This window comes from Rhynchophorus ferrugineus, unplaced genomic scaffold, assembly GCF_030347505.1.
Source record: "Rhynchophorus ferrugineus isolate W39M unplaced genomic scaffold, kcgeb_rfMv2 rfM4, whole genome shotgun sequence".
NCBI classification, from domain to species: Eukaryota; Metazoa; Arthropoda; class Insecta; order Coleoptera; family Curculionidae; genus Rhynchophorus; species Rhynchophorus ferrugineus.
Genome location: NW_027472583.1, coordinates 36486275 through 36505545, shown reverse-complemented (window position 1 = coordinate 36505545; position 19271 = coordinate 36486275). Strand labels below are relative to the sequence as shown.

Sequence of the window (19271 nt, the reverse complement as noted above, 5' to 3'; positions counted from 1 at the left end):
AAACCTACAAATGTAACGTTCCGCAAAAATATCAGCGTTATTGATTTATAATGTTTTTAAAATGTCAAGTTTTATGCCTGAAATCGTGCATTCGCAGCACAGATTAGTTTCATCAAAAGGAAAAGGCCGCTTAGCATGTCATATCATAAAAACCACATATGGGAAACGTGGTTTCGACAATGATTCCAATAATCATTCTAGAGCAATGTCGTATGCGAATACAATAAAATATTTGTACATAGCACTGAATAGCAAATAACCTATCGCAAGTGGAAATATCATGTTAAGAAGAAACGAGCATAACTTTGTATGGGGCTATAAAGATTTGGTAGTTTCACATCACTTCCTAAAATATTGTTGTCGTTGACACATATTTTGAAGCCAGTCTCTATCTGGCTTATTAAAGTTCTTAGGAGCAAGGGTCTCAACGGTCAGCGAAGAAATTAAACGGTTTACTAAAATATACCAAGTGAAATTGCGTGAGCATAAAACATCCAAGTACTACAATTACTTAGGAATATTGGGACTTACCAGGAAGTTGAAGAGAATATGGTGAATAACTAGTTCAATAACCAAATATTTGCAGGAGCTTAAAAGCAAAGTCGAAAGCTTTAAAAACTTATCTGGAAATGATAAGAATTCTTAAACAACCTAATCCTTATATTAAATACAATGTCTTTGACATTTCCCTTTTTAAAATAACTTCTCCATTTAGAACTATTGAATGACTTGATGTGTACAGACACTAATCATAGAAGACTTATTTTTGTTAATAACTATTAATGAAAAACCTTTGTTATTTAGTTTAAATGCATCTGCTGCTAAATCTCATCAAACACTTTTAGAAAGCCAAACCCAAAATCATATCCCAATTGTTAGTTTTGGTTTAAGTTATTTAAAAGTAGTGGGTTTGATGTCAATAACTTAGCAATTAATGATAAATGATGTTTCAACATCGCAGTTTTATGATTTGCCAGGCAAATAGCCAGACAAACAAAGGCCCAAAAATATTATAGCGTTGTGTGACTAGCGATAAAAAAGCAATCTACTACGACAACCTACGGCAATCCCAAGGAGGTGCATTGTTACAGCTCGAATGGAAAATTCCATCACATGTCTCTACTCAGTTTACGCAACAAACATAGTGCTTTTAGATGACCACTTGTTCAGATCGGTGCAGCATAGCTTGACTGGAGCAGAGTTTCGAATTGCTGACCCATTTGGCAAAGCAACATCGTTATTTCGACATGTTGTCAAAAGGATCGGGAAAAAATTCTAAAAATTATGGAGAATATTTTGATTAAAACTTGTTTTTCCAATTTTTCTCAATAAAGACCTTTTTTAAATGAAAATTCTTTTAACATATAAATTATGAGAATACATGCAAGCGCCTAACATTACCAAATCTAATTATTATCGATTATTTAAAACTATTTATTCAATTATATCGATTATTGAAATCTATTATTCGATCTATACTATGAATTCGATTAAATCTTGAATTGCAATCAGAAAAGAAATAAAAACATTGATTTTAGGACAAACATGTTGGTTTAATACGACAAACGCTATCATTATTTAGCCGCCAAAAAGCAACACTTTAAGGACAAATTAATCCTATTCACCGTCTTATTCTACTTCTTTTACTACATCTCTAAGGTTAATAGACGTTCCGGTAAGTTTATGGCGTTTGTTAAAATCGCGAAAGTCAGCGTCCATACATTTTAGTACTTTTGGGTCGTTTTTTAATGACGGCTTTTAACTGTATATTAAAGATAATATCACCAATATACACTTTCTCAGTTATTTTTGTTCGCTTAATTAACAGAGCAACATTGTATGTGGATGGTGGAAATGGCAGGACGATTCGGAGAAGAGGAGGTGGGGCGTTTAGCAGTCGTAAAACTGTTTTAAGGATTTTGCCGAAATGAATGTTAAAATGCAGCTTGTGGATTCGGACCTGTATATCTTTTCTCGGAAGAACTTAATACATTTCAACTTTTATCGTCTTTTTTTCTCTATATATTTTAGCACTATTCAATCATTTTTCTCAAATAACTTAGCAGGTGCTATTTATTATTTTCTTTTTAATAGTACTATTGTTTGATCTAAAATAATGTTGTTTTATTCAAAAGTATAACTATTATTCAAAGAAAACAATTTCAGGCAGGTTCAATCTCTTAACCTAAATTTTCAGTAAATTATTGTTTATTTTATTGCTTGATGAATATTTTTCATAATTGTAGCGATCTTTGTATAATATTAATTTTAAATATTAGATGTTTGTATCTATTTTAATAATTTTTACCTTTTGGAAGAGCTTTTATTGAGAAAAATCTATTCAATATATATTAATCAAAACATTTTCTATCAGTTAAATCGTCGGTTAATTTTCGCACTTTTCGCAGAAACCATGTGCCAACCAAGCCAAGCGAAGTTATAATCAAAATGTGCTAAAACTACCTGTTCGAGCTGTAACATTGTATCTTTCAAAACTCTAATATTGCAATAAACTGTAATATTGCTCTTAATTGTTTTCATGGAAGATGATGATTTTGATTCTTTTATTACTCACTATTGTTCAATTCATTTAAGTGATGTAGGTAGACATCTTCTCATAATATAATACACCGTATACTTCACACCTAGACTTTATATCTATAAATATTCCGCTTCGGTGTCGATTGTATGACTCTCGTGGACTAACTCCTAACACCTCCTTTTATGCTTGGGATTGTCGTAGTAGGTCCATTCCAACCATTTTCCTGCCTTTCGATCATTCCCATCGCATGTAAATATTTATAAATATTTGATTGTATCCACTTCTAAACTATCTGCTTTTTGAGAGTTTGATATAGAACTTCTAAAAGTGTTTGATGGATTTCTACAGAAGAATTTTTGAGATCAAACAGTAATAATTAATGAATATCGAAAACGACTAATTATTGAATATTATATTAACTCAATAATACTAGATGGAAAACTGTTTTCACACACTTCGAACTTAACAGTTAGTTCTCATTTTCACCAGTAGATATCGCTTATCAACATGCACGCACCTAATATAATAAGTGCCTCAAATTGAAACTGTAACTGGCCAAGTAACGTCTCCAAAATATTTTGTAAAACATCTAATTAATTGCGTAAAAAATCGATTGTTTCACAGCTCGTCTTCTTTAGCTAGTTCCTTGTTAGTTTCATCAATTATAAGTTGTAATTCGCGTTGTCGCACACTCGCAAAATTTTCGGAAGCTTCTCGCATAAAATTACGCTCTCATGAAAAAATGACAGTTCTCAGTTTAGAACTTCTGACATTGCTTAGTATATAACTTCAATTAAACAAGAGGAGAATAAAACAAGATTTGTATTGTCATCCTTGATATCATGATGCTACAATATTATTGAAACTAGTTGAATGGAACATTCAATACACTTTGATATAGTTTTTTTTATTAATTACTTCTTCGTTATCATAGAGAGAAAAATATAATACCAACACACCAGTTTGGGTTTATCAACAAGCATTCAACAATTCACCAGGTCCACAGAATAACAGATGTTATTGAAAAAGCCCACGAAATAAAAAAAATATGCTCAGCTATATTCTTAGATGTAGCACAAGCATTTGATAAGGTTTGGCATGAAGGCCTTCACCTTGCTCATAAACTACATAAAATGCTATCAAATCAATACACCGAACTATTAAAATCGTACATTACAAGCAGAATGTTTAGAGTCAAACAAGGAGAAGCTTACTCTACAATAAAAGAAGCTAAAGCAGGTGTACCACAAGGAAGTGTACTGGGACCAATGCTTTATCTACTCTACACTTGTGATATACCACAAATGGAGAATATTATGATGGCTACATTAGCTGATGATACTGCGATTATAGCTGTCGGAGACAATAGTGAAGAAGTTTCACGAAAATTACAACATGCAACTGACAATATAAATAATTGGACATAAGCTTGGAAAATAAGAATTAATAAAAGTAAATCTGTATATATGCAGTTACCCTACAAACAGACCGTATAAGCACCAATAACGTTAAATGTGCTACTATCATTTCATATAGAAACAACGCTATATATCTAGGAATGAATCTTGATTCAAAACTTCGCTGGAAGCAAATATAAAAAAGAAAAGAAAAGAAAAGAACTGGAATTAAAATATAGGAAAATGTACTGGCTAATTGGAAGAAAATCACAATTATCAGTACATAATAATTTACTATTATATAAGCAAATACTGAAATCTATATGGACTTACGGAGTTCAATTATGGGGATGTTCTGCAAGGAGTAACATAAATAGAATTTTTTTCAGAACTATCCTGAGAGGTACTGTGGGTGCACCCAAATGCTATAGGACTGATTACCCAAATCGAGACCTTCAGATACCCACAGTCAGAATTGCAAGGGGGCATGAGGAGAGACTGTATTCTTATGATAATATTGAAGTATTGCAGCTTTTGGATACCACCACAACAGGACACAGACTCAAAAGAATAATAAAAAATACAGCAGTGACATGTATAAACATTATTTCACCAGAGACTGAGATAGGGCCGATGGGTCCTCCTAGTTATATACCTATATTTAAGTTATCGTAAAGACAAATTGTAGGTTAGACGGAAACGACTAGTAGTAATGTAATAATTAAATAATAGAAAAAAAGCTTCTTCGTTATAATAAATTGTCCCCAGTATAAATGTAATAACGGCGTCAAATCACAATTTTAACTGACAAGTGAACACTTTTAAAAGAATTTGCAAAACATTTAATGAACTGCTAAAATGATTGAATAGCTACTGTTATGGCACATTGCTTCTTTTTATTTAACCAATTTATTAGCGTTAATAAAGGTAGGATTATTTATTAAAATTATTAAAATATTGTATAGAAAAAAGTTCAGTGTTGGACAGCTAAGTATCCAAAAAATAAATACTATTTCGAAATATAACTTTGTTTGATTTGAATTTTGACTTTTTGAAACTGAATGACATATTGTTTGAAACAAAAGACCAGCAATACTTTGAACATATTTAAAACAAAATAATGTATTAAATTTTTTGATATAAGGTGATAATAATATGAAGCACTCTCATGATTTTCTTTTCTTTTTTAGTTTACTGCAATAATGTGAGAGCCATGACATCTTGCACCACCGACAGCGGTACAGAAACATTGTTTTCGGACGATTCACTCTGCGAGCTGCCCATATCTCCAAGTTTATACTCGGTCGACGAGAACCACCCCAAACCCGAGCAGAACGATGACTCCTTATCGATTAACAGTCGCTTGGCACCACCAAACATTCAGCCATATAGCGGTGTTCTGGAAAAGGTATTTATTCTATATGAATAAAACTAACTAAACCGTAATATTGCCCAATGCCTCTTATTTTTATATACAAGTTATCCAAAAAGGAAGCAAGCCAGGTGCTTTAAAGGTGAATTTATTATTATTACATCGCATTTTTTAGCCACACAATATTAAATTGATATAATGATTAATGTTCTAGGATGTCAAACACAGGATATATTTTGTAAATTAGACAGTTAAGCGCTCTTTAACGTCTACCAACATATTACGTTCGGATAAATCTTATTTTCAACTTAAGGAACACTAAAATTTGTCAGAATTAAAAGTTTTGACGTTAAAGAAATTCGTCGTGATGAATTAACGTCCTTTTTAAGGTGTAAATTTTAAATTAGGACTATGTTATTATTTTGATGTCTCTAGAGTAACCTTTTAACGAGCCTGGGGGAGCTTTTTTACCTGAGCATGGATCCAAGTTAATGATTTGCTTAACTGTTTAATTTTATGGAAAAAAGGTGGCACTATTTTTAGACATTTCACTCGCACAATTTTAAGCAGCATACGCAGTTGGACACGCAGTGTATATATAGTATAGAAACGACCACAGGAATAGATGTGTACATTGCGCCGTCTGGGCAGCTTATAGTTCTTTTCTTTTAGTATTATTTTTGATTATCGATATTGATTATCGCCCGTACTGTTTCACCAGTCTGTTTCTACCCTCATTGCTATGGTATCCCCGTATGGAATTATTTTCCACGTTTTAGTAACCCCAAATTCCCATAACCCCAATTAAGTATGTAGACCAGAAACTGAACTATTGCAATCCTGCTTTGGTAGCCTTATACCCTAAACTCTGATGGTTGTAACTCTGATATTTTTAAAAGCTTGAATATTTCCTAATTGGAATAGTTTATGGTTAGGGGTCTTTGAACACCTTCAATTCACCTTTTGTGACCCTACAGCTTCACCTGCGATACTTTTGCTTGAACTCCACTTAACAACACCAAGGAATGCTTTGGAACGATTGACAATCCAACATCAACTTGTCCTGTTCATAATTAATTTAATTTCAGTTAACTGAATTTAAAAGAGATCAATTTAAAACTAGAAAAATATGCGGTTTGTGTAAAATTAACATTTTAGTTCTACTTCGTCTTTCTTACTATTTTAATATGTTACAATTTTATATTGTTTTCTTAAAACTTATTTGTGAATGAAATCGATTATATTTAGTTGTGAACATACTATTTTAATTAATTTCAAAACCTAACTAACAACAAAATAATATTGGAAAAATAACTAGTGTAATGTAATGTACACATACGAGAACATAGATTTCGTCCTAAAATATTAAATTGGCTTCAATCGTAGCAGAATGAAGTGGAAATGTGTGTGTGTGTGTGTATAAAACAATTTTAACAAAAAACTTGCCGAAAAAACCGACTTGAAAAAGTAAATAAGGAACTCACTAAAGAGTAAAAAATAATCAAACTTAGATGTTAACAGAAAAAAGAAACGTTTTAAAATAAAATATGTACATAATAGTCGCTGAATAACTTAATAATATTTTTTTGATAACATCTTTATTCCATATGCATAGTACAATCTTAATTATAAATTAATTTATTACTACATTTCATTTGTACTTGGGTTAGTTCGCAAGCAAGACGAGTGCGAGATAAATACATCAATATATATTCCTCAATTATAAAATTATAATAACTTAAGCTATAGTTTACACTATAGGTATACACTTTATATAAGTTCGTAGGGTTTGGTTCACTTCAATCTTCTGATATCCTGCGCGTTGTGCAGTAGTTTTATTGCTTCCACGTTAGTATGATTTAGTAATCTGCATGTTTTAAGACGATATCTTGGATAACTTTGCAAATCCATTTGATTTCCAGGTCATCGTGCAGTTCTTCGTTGGTTGTGTAGCGATAGGCATAGGTAAATAATCGAAGAATTTTGTTTTGGCAACGTTGGATGACTAGTTGATTTGAATTTTTACTGCAACCCCATATTTTCACCCCGTAGGTCCAAATTGGCTTTATGATTGTCTGATAAATCAATCCCTTTGATTTTAGGTCAAGTTAAGGGTATCTTCCAACTAACCAGTATAGTTGTTTTTTGGTTTTAGTTTTATTTTGGTTATAATGTGTTTTGCTTTTTGTCTAATATGATGTTTCCAATTTAATCTACCATCAAGATGGATGCCGAGGTATTTAGCTGATTCTGCTAAAAAAACTTATTTAAGCTATCTACTACACGTATTTTATATTCTACTATATACACACAATTTAGCTTAATACCTGCCTAAACCTATTCATCTATTTGCAATACCAATGATTACTTTGAAGTCAGCAAATTAAATTTGTTTTGTTCGTAATTTAATTTTGTGTATATGTCACAAAATTATATTATTATTTTTGTATTGTTTAGGCTCGGCACCAACTTCAAACTTGTACGTACGTGAAAACATTGTACGTACTTTTGAAGTTTGAGATGTTCCCTTCATTTCCCCCTTTCTCTCAAACAGATCCTGTATTAGTTCCGATGGGACTACCTCGGAAGTGCAGTCTTTCGAATAAAAACACTTTTGAAAATTGGTCCGTAATTGACGGGGAAATCGGCGAACATACATTAAAAAATATATATACAGCCGAACATAGAACCTCTTCTTTTTTTGAATTCATCAGAAAATTCTTTTAAAGATATTGTTTCTGTATATTTATCACTGTTTTTTGTAATTTATTAACGTGTATCTAATTAGTGTAACCTACTTTTTGGTAAATATGAAAGCATACAGCATCCCACAGGGATGTGCCTGTAATTTACACCCCCCTAGAACTTTAAATACTGCTCAACATTTTTTAAAGAATTTTTCTACTAGTGGTAATTATATTATCGTTTTATTCTGAAAGTTACCGAAGTTTCATCAGAAATCATACCGACAGTGACATGAAGTAAATAATCACGAATTTATTGATACTGATATTACTCAACATAGATTTATCACGAACATATCTGTTAATACCCAGTGCCGTAGTGTGTCATCTGGAGCGACATATCAACAAATCAATGCATATCAGTTCTGTAGATGTTATCTGTAGTCGTTGTTTTTGCATTTTCGGTCCATTTAACTCAACTGGGGCCGACGCTGTATCGTGAATTGAATTGGTGGCGACGTGAGGTGATGCCCGTTTGTTAACTAGCGTCGGAAAAATCGACCATAGAATCGAAAGGGGCAAGCCGAAGCGGCGTATTGGTCGTCAGTTTCGTTTTTGTTTCGGCGACTGCGTTCGCGTTCCCACGATCGGCGACTGTTTTGCCCACGGCCTGCTGCGATCCGGCTAGCACGAGCCCGTCGGATCGGTCACTCGATGGACAGACACAACCAGCCTGTCGCGTAGAATGGGCTCTACACATCGTGTTCAGCGATAGTTATGCAGAAGGCCGTGCAATATAATGATAAAAAGGACGAGAATATTTCTTTCTAGAGGTAAAAATGCCATCGGTATAAGATGCGGTCATCTAAATCTATGCGTTTAATAAATGTTCATGTTTATTAATGGTTTTATTATACCTCTCATTTTAACCGACTTCAAAAAAAGAGGAGGCTCTATGTTCGGCTGTATATTTTTTAATGTATATTCGCCGATGTAAAACAAAAATAATAATATAATTTTGTGACATATATACAAAATTAAATTACGAGCAAAACAAATCTAATTTGTTGCTCCACACTGAGTTCAAAATGTTCGGTTGGTAGTAGTTAAAATAGTATTGTTAATGGATGAATAGATTTAGGTAGGTATTGAGCTAAATTGTGTGTGTATAGTAAAATATAAATACAAGTACAATGTAAATACGTGTTATAGAGTGGTTAATTAAGTTTCTTTGTTTATTTTTATTTAGTTATTACAACGGTTATTATGTACATATTTTATTTTAAAACGTTTTTTTTTGTGATAAAAATTTAAGTTTGATTATTTTTTACTTTTTAGTGAGTTCCTTATTTATTTTTTGAGGTCGGGTCAATTTTATTGTTAAATTATTAACGAATATAAATATTTTTATTAAATAATCTATCTACATATTAATCGGATGGGAAAAAATTTTGCCACCCTTTTGGAGAGAAACGGGCGCATCTGGGGGAGTGAAATTCGTCACAGTTATTTAAAGCTTATTTGAAGGAAGAATTGTTAGGTCTAAAATGTTTACAAACATTTGTATGACATACGCTGCAAATAAGTAAATTCCAATAAAACAAAATGCTCCAAAATTAAGCTACCAGGAATAGCCGTGATCGGTGACACAATTATATAAATATACAACAAGTCAATTGAAAAGTCCCCAGCCTGACACATATGTGGCGCTACTAGAATTAATTCTATATGTTTTTTAGTTAGCCCTAACCCTCAAAAGATGCGTGTATAAATTTGAAAGCTGTCGGATCATTAGTTTGTGAATTATAGCATTTTGAGTGAAGAAACTTTTTTTATTGTGAAAAAATGGAATTTCGCGTGTTGATAAAATACTGCTTTTTGAAGGGAAAAAATACAGTTGAAATACAGTCTATTTCATTTAATGGCTATAAATACATTCCTTTAATATACGTTTCTAAATTTTAAAAAAATGTGTTCGATGTTATTTTAATTCTTATTCTTTTAGCTTCATTTTTTGTTCCATATTTATTCGTATAACATAAAAGTAGAGAAAGATCATCATATACAAGCAACTTAATGGAACTAGGATTATATTAAACATAATTTCAAAAAGGTTAGAAATTGTTAGTATTTGAGATAGTTTGCGTATATTTTGGTATGTTTTTCTATGCACACATAACATATATTTCTTTAATTAATATTATATATCAATTAGGTTTCTGATAATTAAGTTGAAAATGTAGTCAAAACAACTTTATTATATTTATTATATCAACAAGTGGTATAACGTATCATTTTAAATTGCTCCCTTTACTCTATTATTTGAGAAACATAATTAACATATGTGTTATTATATGGTGGTCGAATTTCGATGAATAGGCGACCACTACTATATAACATATAAAAATTAATTACTGTTCGTCAGTCACGCTAAAACTACAGAAAAGTTCTACCGATTTGTCTAATTTTGGTTGTGAAATATTTGTGGAAGTTCATGGAAGATTTATATGATGGAAAAATATGGAAAAATTGTGAGCAAAATAGTAGAAATGTCACTGCTATCAATAGTTTCACTGTTACAAAGAATCGACATTTTTGGCGTTTGGAAATTTATTTTGTGACTAACGATAAATCAAATTGTAGACCAATAACATTTACGAAGTAACGAGTTGAAATGACGTAGTTATTGCTTATGGTAAAACATATTTTTGTTTCACATTTGTTATTGTTTAGTAAAAAATTAGTACCCCAAGACCTTTGTTTTTATCATTACCAATGCTAAGGAGAAGATGGTCTTCCTTAGATTGTCGAAGTTGATCAAATGTGTGTCAATACAACCCACATGCTAACTGCACTGATAACCAACGAGAAGCAGATAATGATAATAGTTGTTTTGGTATATAACGATTTGGTTTGAGAGTGTACATTAGGGGATTGAGCGATTTCGTAGAGGTAGTGTTCCTGTGATCCAGGACCGAACAGCATTCCACATTGATCCAGAAAAAGATCATGCTGTCAACCAATCAGTTACAATTAGGGAAATAATAATCGATATCAATATTGTAAGGCATTAAAATACAGCGGTTAATCTACTGGATTATGTTCTGCCGCGGAAAAAGTAAAAGTTGCCCCACCACCAAATCCATTACCTCCAAAAATATAAAAAATATATAAAAATATAATAGCTTTAATCAAAAGTATAATTAATGAAATGATGTCGTTTGGCGCAACGGATATTTTACAGGACAACTTCAATTCCACTTTCAAGGTATTATACCATAAAAGTTTTTTGGTAACATTAGGAGCTCTGTTAACACTACCAGATGCAGATCAATACTTCAACAAATATTCAACACTGAAGCGAACTACAATGGAAGAACTTTTTCTTCATCAGAATCTTCAACGATTTAGTCAAGATGTTCAAAATAGCATTGAACTGGATGCCATCTGACAAACATAGTATCGTCGTCAGGCTTGACAAATCACTTGAAGGTGAGCACTCGAAGAAGTTTAATTCACCGATAATCGACGATGTGGCTATTGTTATTGCTGGAGCAAATCTGCAAGAGAAATGTGTCTGATATGAAGTTAACCAGATCTTCTAGAATCTTAATTATACTGCGGAAATTACAATCTGAATAATACTTGTTGAATGAGCGATTTTATGCAGCTCTAAATTACTACAAAAGAACTAAATATTTTACTGTACGCATCAACTTGGTCACACTGATATTATCTGTGTATACTGGCATTTTGGTATGCTTGTGCATTAGCACCATCTTAAACCAACTGAAAGAGCTTAGTGCTCTTGTCCGATCTACGTCGTCCAGAAACCGACCTGCCTCAACATTGTGAAGAAGCAGTTTGTAATGAATTGTTAATGATACCTATTTGAAAATCAGGTTTATTCAGGAGGTAACTAATTTTGAAATACCAGAGGGCATTAATAGCACCCCTCAATACATTGTTCTGAATCCGTCAAATTGTGTCCAGATTACTTTTCTTGACCCGCCATATGCCATAAATCCATATAGGCTTACGAATTTACCTACACGACAAATAGGTCATTGGAATGACCATATGGGTCTGGGATAGGTCTAATCGAAAGTCCCCGGCCTACCGTAGTAAAACACATTTTTTTGGAAATATTAGTTTTTTTGATTCAATATACTTCCCTTCAAGGGTAATACACCGATTATAGCGACCCTCCAACTTTTCGATACCATTTTTGTAGTACTATTTGTCCATTGCTTCAAAATAGGCCTCCGTTTCGGTGATCACCTCTTCATTCGACGAAAATTTCTTCCCAGCGAGCATTCTTTTGAGATCTGAGAACAGGAAATAGTCCCTGAGGGCGACATCTGGAGAATACGGTGGATGAGGAAGCAGTTCGAAGCCCAATTCATGGATTTTTTTCAAATGCGGCCGTTTTTCAGCGATTTCGTCCTTCAATTGGCCCAATAACCATGTAATAGTCTCTGTTGATAGTCCTTGCTTCCTCAAGGTACTCAATGAAAATTATTCGTGGTGAAATAATGTAGCCATGTTTCATCCATTGCCACATATCGACGCAAAAACTCGGGTTTATTACGCTTGATCATCTTCAAACACTGCTCTGAATCATCAACTCATCGTTGTTTTTGGCCAAAAGTGAACTCGCGCGGTACCTACTTTGCACAGAGCTTTCTCATACCCAAATATTCGTTAATGTTATGATGTACACGTTAAGTTGATATCTTTAGAGTGTCTGTTATTTCATTCAATTTCAATTTACGATAATTCAAAATCATTTTGTGGATTTTTTAAATGTTTTCGTCGATAACAACCTTTTTTTAGCGTTCACCGTTTTTTTCTTACTCATTTCCCCACGTCTAAACTTAGCATACCAATCCTTGATGGTTGATTTTCCTGAGGCAGTGTCCGGAAACTCGACATCAAGCCAAGTTTTTGCTTCACCTGTATTTTTTCCCTTCAAAAAGCAATATTTTATCAACGCGCAAAATTCCTTTTTATCTATTTTTTCACAATAACAAAAGTTGCTTTACTCAAAATACTATAATTCAGAAACTAATAACAGCTGTTAATTTTATACGCACATCAATTCAAATTCAATTACTGCGTCTCTGTCAATCGGTAAAAATATTTGCACCCCTAATACCATATGTAAATTATAATGTCTTATAAATTATTTTAATTTTGCTATTTCGCATGACCAAAACAATATTATAAAAATATCTGTGACGATTAAAACAAGCGATCGGTGAAATATGTTATCTTTTAGACTTTTTTTTCAGGAATGACAGTATTCACGGTAATGACATGGTAAAACATCATTGGCTTAGAGAAATAGTGACCAACACATAAAGTTAACTGACAGAGACCGACCAACATTAAAAATATTTGACCAGACAATATAAAACTACCGCGGCAAATATGACAGCAGAGCTCAACACTCGTACTCGAGTAACACTGTTTCGACAACAGTATGACAGGAACTCCACAAAGCTAACATTCATGAAGCGTTATTCATTAGTGGTTTATGTGTTCTACGATCTGGACTGCCTGCTTCCTACAGCCGAGCATGGGAGAGGTTCTGTTATGACTTGGGCGGCGATACAATGGTACTCAGCTGGTCCTCTGATTCACATCGCTGGCCGGATTACTGTGAATGAATATCTCGACATCGTTAATGATGAAGTTCTTACTATGGCTAGCATATTACTGCGAAACCATGTCCTAATCCAAGATCATAATGCGCCATACACACAACCAAAAAGATTCAGTCTTGGTTTGATGAGCATCAGAATATCATCAAATATCTTCACTGACCAGTACAATCAAGTCATTGAGACGTTATGAAGAGTTTTGATTTGATGAACAACGGAGAGTTAGGAGTAGATTTCCATATTTCACATTATTGAAGCAACTGGCACATGTTTTGATACCAGAAACGTTGGAAACTATTCAGACACTATTGATCGAATAATTACAATTATTTTATGATCCAATGGTAGCTCAACGTCTTATTAAAAAATAAATATTGTGTCTGGTGTCCATATTATTTTGTCCGTTTGCTGTATGCACCTTTTTGACTGATAATTTTACTTACCAGTTTTCTTCTATTAAATAATTCTCACAAGCATCTTTAGAAAACAACATTAACCTATTAAGATAATTTTACAGTGAGTGACCGGAACAAGTGGTAGTCGAATCGGACAGGGTCCGGACTATGCGGCGGATGCATGGAACTTCTTTGGCATCACTGTGCGCTTTACAGTTCTTTGGGAAGCTTCTTCCTGTATCAACCTCGATATTTTTAATACATTATTAGTATCCAATATGGTTCAATTTCCTCTCATTTCAGAAACGATTCATAAATTATTCATTATTATTCCGTGATCTTCATTTATTTTTCATTCATCAAATCTAAAAAGTTCCATTAATAAGATACACTATTTTGTTTTCATCACTTACTGTGTGAATTTTACAAAAACGTTCTTAGTATTAACAGACATGAGTGCGCAGGTAATACGGTACATTTTGCTTTTTCCTGAAGATGTACAGTGAGAATTATCAAAAATAAGCTATCTTATTTAATTGGCAGCATATACTCGACTGAAATTTGATCAGTAGTACTAGTACATATAATTTTCAACCTAAAAAATAAGTAACAAACTAGCGAACCAAAAACTATTTTAATTTTTCAGGCACTTAATATAAATTTCAATATTTCGCAACATTTCTTACATCTGTATTCAATATATCAATTGACCCAATGCAACAATGAATGCATGACCCATTCCAGGAACCAGATTCTCATAACTGAAAATGTCACCAATGATTTATTTACATGGATTATTATTTATCATTTGCTATTAAACGGTTATGCGACCCAACATACGGCTGATGTCATTACCGTACGAACAACTGTATCAGGCACCCTTGTGATAGACAGACGTGCACCTTTAACATATTGACATTATTATTTTCTTCTCGTGTGAATGGGCTTGTTTTCTTTTTCTTTTCGTAGCATCATTCAGCGAATGGTGTGCTCTCGCTCATATGCACTTCACACCCAACGGATCTGCTAATTGTTACGTCATTCTTCTAGAGAGTTATTTGTCGAGATAATTCCCGTATTCTACCAGGTGCTTTTTAATGGTATTCCGTCACATTTATGGAAACTTTTGGAGGAGTTGGTATAATCGTGGTGATGTTAATTTGTGATGCATTATTACTAAACTTGACTACATTTCTGAATAGCTATGAAATGTAAAATAAAAAAATTAAGAAAAATGGTTTTTTATTATAAAATTAGTGACTATATGGACAACATTTTTTACTTGCACGCTTTTTACGGAACATAAAAATAAAGATTGTTTACTGATTCTTGAAATCTTTTGATTCTTCTTGTACTACTGGCATATTGATTTAGATTTATTGGAAATTATGTTGTTTGAACTCTAACGCTCTAACTACTAGAATAACTCATAAGGGCATGAAGACCTTTATTACAGGATGCAAATATGGAGTTAGAAATCATTAAACCAGATAGTAATCCAATAAAGGTCTTCGTTTAATTACCAATGTTTACTGCTAGGTAACCAACGAAGAGCTGTAAGCGAAATTAAATGATATCGCCTTAAAAACGAAATTAAGAATAAGAAACACGAAAAAAAAAACGTCCACGTGGAGGCAATATAACTACTTATGTACAGGAAGGCTCTGATTCTCTATAGATTATTGAAACACCTATACCAACTAATTTAATTTTAAAATTGGACAATACATAATGATATATTTATCTTGCATTCCTCTGCTTGTTAATAGATCCTAGTACAAAGAAAAAATATTTATTAGTTCGTCAACTACTAATCGTGTACCATTACACAGCTTAGGATGATGATGAATGATCGAAGCAATGCAATTGGCACTTTCGAATTCAAAATGTGTGATGGAAAATCGAGTGATCGAGATCGAGAAAATCAGAAATTTTGTTCACTGACTTCACTTTGATGCATCACTGAGACAATAGATTTTTATACCATTGTTTCTGGTTAAATTGGATTCTGTTTAGAATAATATTGACTGTTGATTCTGGTTGGAACGATGATATAGAGGATTGTTTTGTTGTTGATGATGGCTGAGGTTGAGATTTTCGCGCATCCTTGAATTTGGCCATTTTGAACAAATTCTTTTGTTTTGGAATTCATTTCTTTTTCTCATCAATTTTTTCTATTCATATATTACATATGCATTCATGTTAGTCGTTGATCTAATTGTTGTTGGCGTTGTGTTACTTTTTACTCTTACTTCTGCTAATAAGATTTCAAATCTTTCTTGGCTCCGATCTGCTAATATTTTACTTGGTTTTGAAAAATGTTGACTCTAACGCATTGATTATTTGGCTCTAATATTCTTGATCAGTATGGTTTGGTTTTCTTTAACTTTTTATATTTGCACATTTTGCAATTCACTGCAAGACTCGGAATAAAACTGATTCAAATTTTTGTTTTCAAATGCAACACAAATCAAAAGTGAAACAATTGAATACAGCATTCTATATAAAGCTAACAAAAGAATATGAGCCATTGCCAGATATAGTACTATCTTAAATTTACCTCACCATTACACTTCGATCGTAGAACATTATCTTCTTCGTCAACAACATTAGAGCTAAACATACAACATTCATTAAATGCAATTTCAAGAAACATATTCGGATGCAATTTTGTTTTGTCATTTCATCATTATATGTAAAACTAGAGTCTGCCACAACAATCCTGAACCGAAAAAAGAATATAAGAAAACTGGCTTTTCGGCTTCGAAACCAGAAATTAGTATCTAACATAGGATTAACCAAAACTTGTTAACATTTTGTTCATGGATTACCTCCAAACAATAACGGACCTGCCCATAGAGTTTAAAAATACTGCTAAAATCGGTATATAAAGTGTGAATTATTCAGCTTATTTGTCAAATTTGATCCTCTCTAGCTATCTGAAAATGCTTTGATGGAAAACAATTTCCATTAAGCGAAGAAATAACAGCTGCTACAGATGTATTTTGCAGCCTTTTGGAATACTACTCTTTGATGAAACATTGTTAAAATAATTGTAATTATAAGGTTTGACATGTATACACAAAGAAGTTAGGTTAGAATTAACAAGTGCGCTAAATAAACAACATGTACTAACAATGTACATGTACAAGCATGTACGAAAAACAAATAAGTCACGCAGTATGTAGAATTAAAATTTGTTAATAAAGTCCATAAACAGTTAAGAACATTATTCAGTCTTTCATGAGTCGAAATTGATTAAAAGTCCCAACATTATGGTCAAATTTAATAAATAAAACAAAAGAATAAATTACTTATTTTGTTATATATATAACTCTCTGTGTCTAATGCCCCACAAGTATTATTACGCATATGCTGTGTGATATATACGAGCGGAGGGATGATATTTGTGTGAGTACATAACGTTGAAAATTTGGTTCGAAAAGTAAATTCGTATTTACGAATGTCATTATATGATTATAAATGAAGTGTGGGTTATTTGAGTCAAACAAAAAAGAAATGTCGAATGATTCAGGTTTAAAGGACCCCTAATTTTGATTATGGTGTTTGACTGTACAATCTTTTGTGTTATGTGATTTTAATGTAAAATATTTAGTGGCGCTACGTTTCAATAATTATCTATTTCAATAGTAATAAATTTTTACAAAGCAAGGTCGCTAAAGCAACAAAAACGAGCAGAAGAAGAAGTTGTGCTGTTTTGACAGACACTGTCGGTAAAGATACGCTTACTTTAGAACAAAAAATCTAAAACTAGCAGTTCAAGTAACAGAACAATTTTTAACAGTTCCCCATTAGAGGTTTATTTAAGTTTTGGTTTTTGTTTCTATGAGGAGTACAGAAATTTTGTCAAAATATTTTGCAGAAATTTTGTCGAAAAATTTTAAAATAACAAAGTCAAAAACCATTCAGTTATCAATGAGGAGCTAAACGCGTTCGACAATTGAAAACTAAATTGTTATTCATAAAAAAAGAAATCTACTATAACGACTAACTATATGACAAAAACAAAAAACAGTTATTAGTAAATATTTAGAATACTTTGTAATAAGCTCTCATTCTAAACTACTATTTCTTGATTAATAATTTTAATATTAGATGAAATTTAAAGAATTCGAAACGATATATTTTGCTGGACGAAAAATAAAGATGAGAAATAACTACTTCTTTTTCAGAAACGGCTATATTACATATAGTCAATTCAAAACAGCAGTGAACCCACATGATTATTTTAACATTATAGTATATATAATGCATTTATTATCGAAGACTTTAAAGCTACAATTAATTATACAGCCACAATAATTTATAGGTCAGAGTTGTTTAATTATATTTACATTAAACTTTTCTCCACAGTATTACAGGTAGAATTCTAGACGGGTTTTTTTATATAGTGGTATCCCACCTATTAACAATTGTATGTCTAGTAATGTATTTTACTTGCATTAGAGAGCATATTTACCTTTTACGCTTAGTTCTTGTTTCCTTCGATGCAATGTTTCCTTGCAAAGTCATTTTGATATTATTATATTTCTCTTTAGTCTATTCTGTTACTACCTGTATATATCTTTCTTGATACAATACAATTTCCTACAATTAAAGTATATTAACTATATACTGACCTTTAGTTGTTTCCTCTTTCATCACCCTGTCTTGGTAATTGTGAGCATTGAATCATAAACCAACATTCAAGTGCAACAAAGTTTTATTTAATCACTGTAATTTGCAGAAACACTAATCAAGCGAATAACTAAGCTGTTTATTTCCAATCTATCAAAAACTTGCTCACGATTCTACCATTTGTAAATTTCTTCTTCAATATGTCTGATCAAGCTCATCCAAACCCAAGATGTTATTTTCGACAATGCCTCTTTCCATAAATCCAGACAGTTCTGGTTTAAATATCCTCCTCGACCTGAATGTCTATTGTAATAATTATTTGCGATAGCCCATATCATCTCAATTGAATTAAATAAGCAGTGATAGGGAGGAAGACGTAATACTCTGTGGCTATAACGTTCAACAATCTGATATACCATGTATCTTTTCTATATATATATATATATATATATATATATATATATATATATATATATATGTATATGTAATATATATATATGTATATATATATATATATATATATATATATATATATATATATATATATATATATATATATATATACATATAAAATATT

At 32.1% G+C, this 19271-nt stretch overlaps 1 protein-coding gene across 1 annotated transcript in view; it reads left to right on the top strand.

Moving 5' to 3' along the window:
• The window catches only part of LOC143195016 (uncharacterized), a 164862-nt gene that overhangs the window by 129946 nt on the left and 15645 nt on the right, over window positions 1–19271 (top strand). Inside the window, exon 2 of the mRNA XM_076401848.1 lies at window positions 5130–5347. Coding sequence (XP_076257963.1) covers window positions 5153–5347 — 195 coding nt within the window. The 5' untranslated portion in view covers window positions 5130–5152. The remainder of the gene's footprint in view (window positions 1–5129; window positions 5348–19271) is intronic.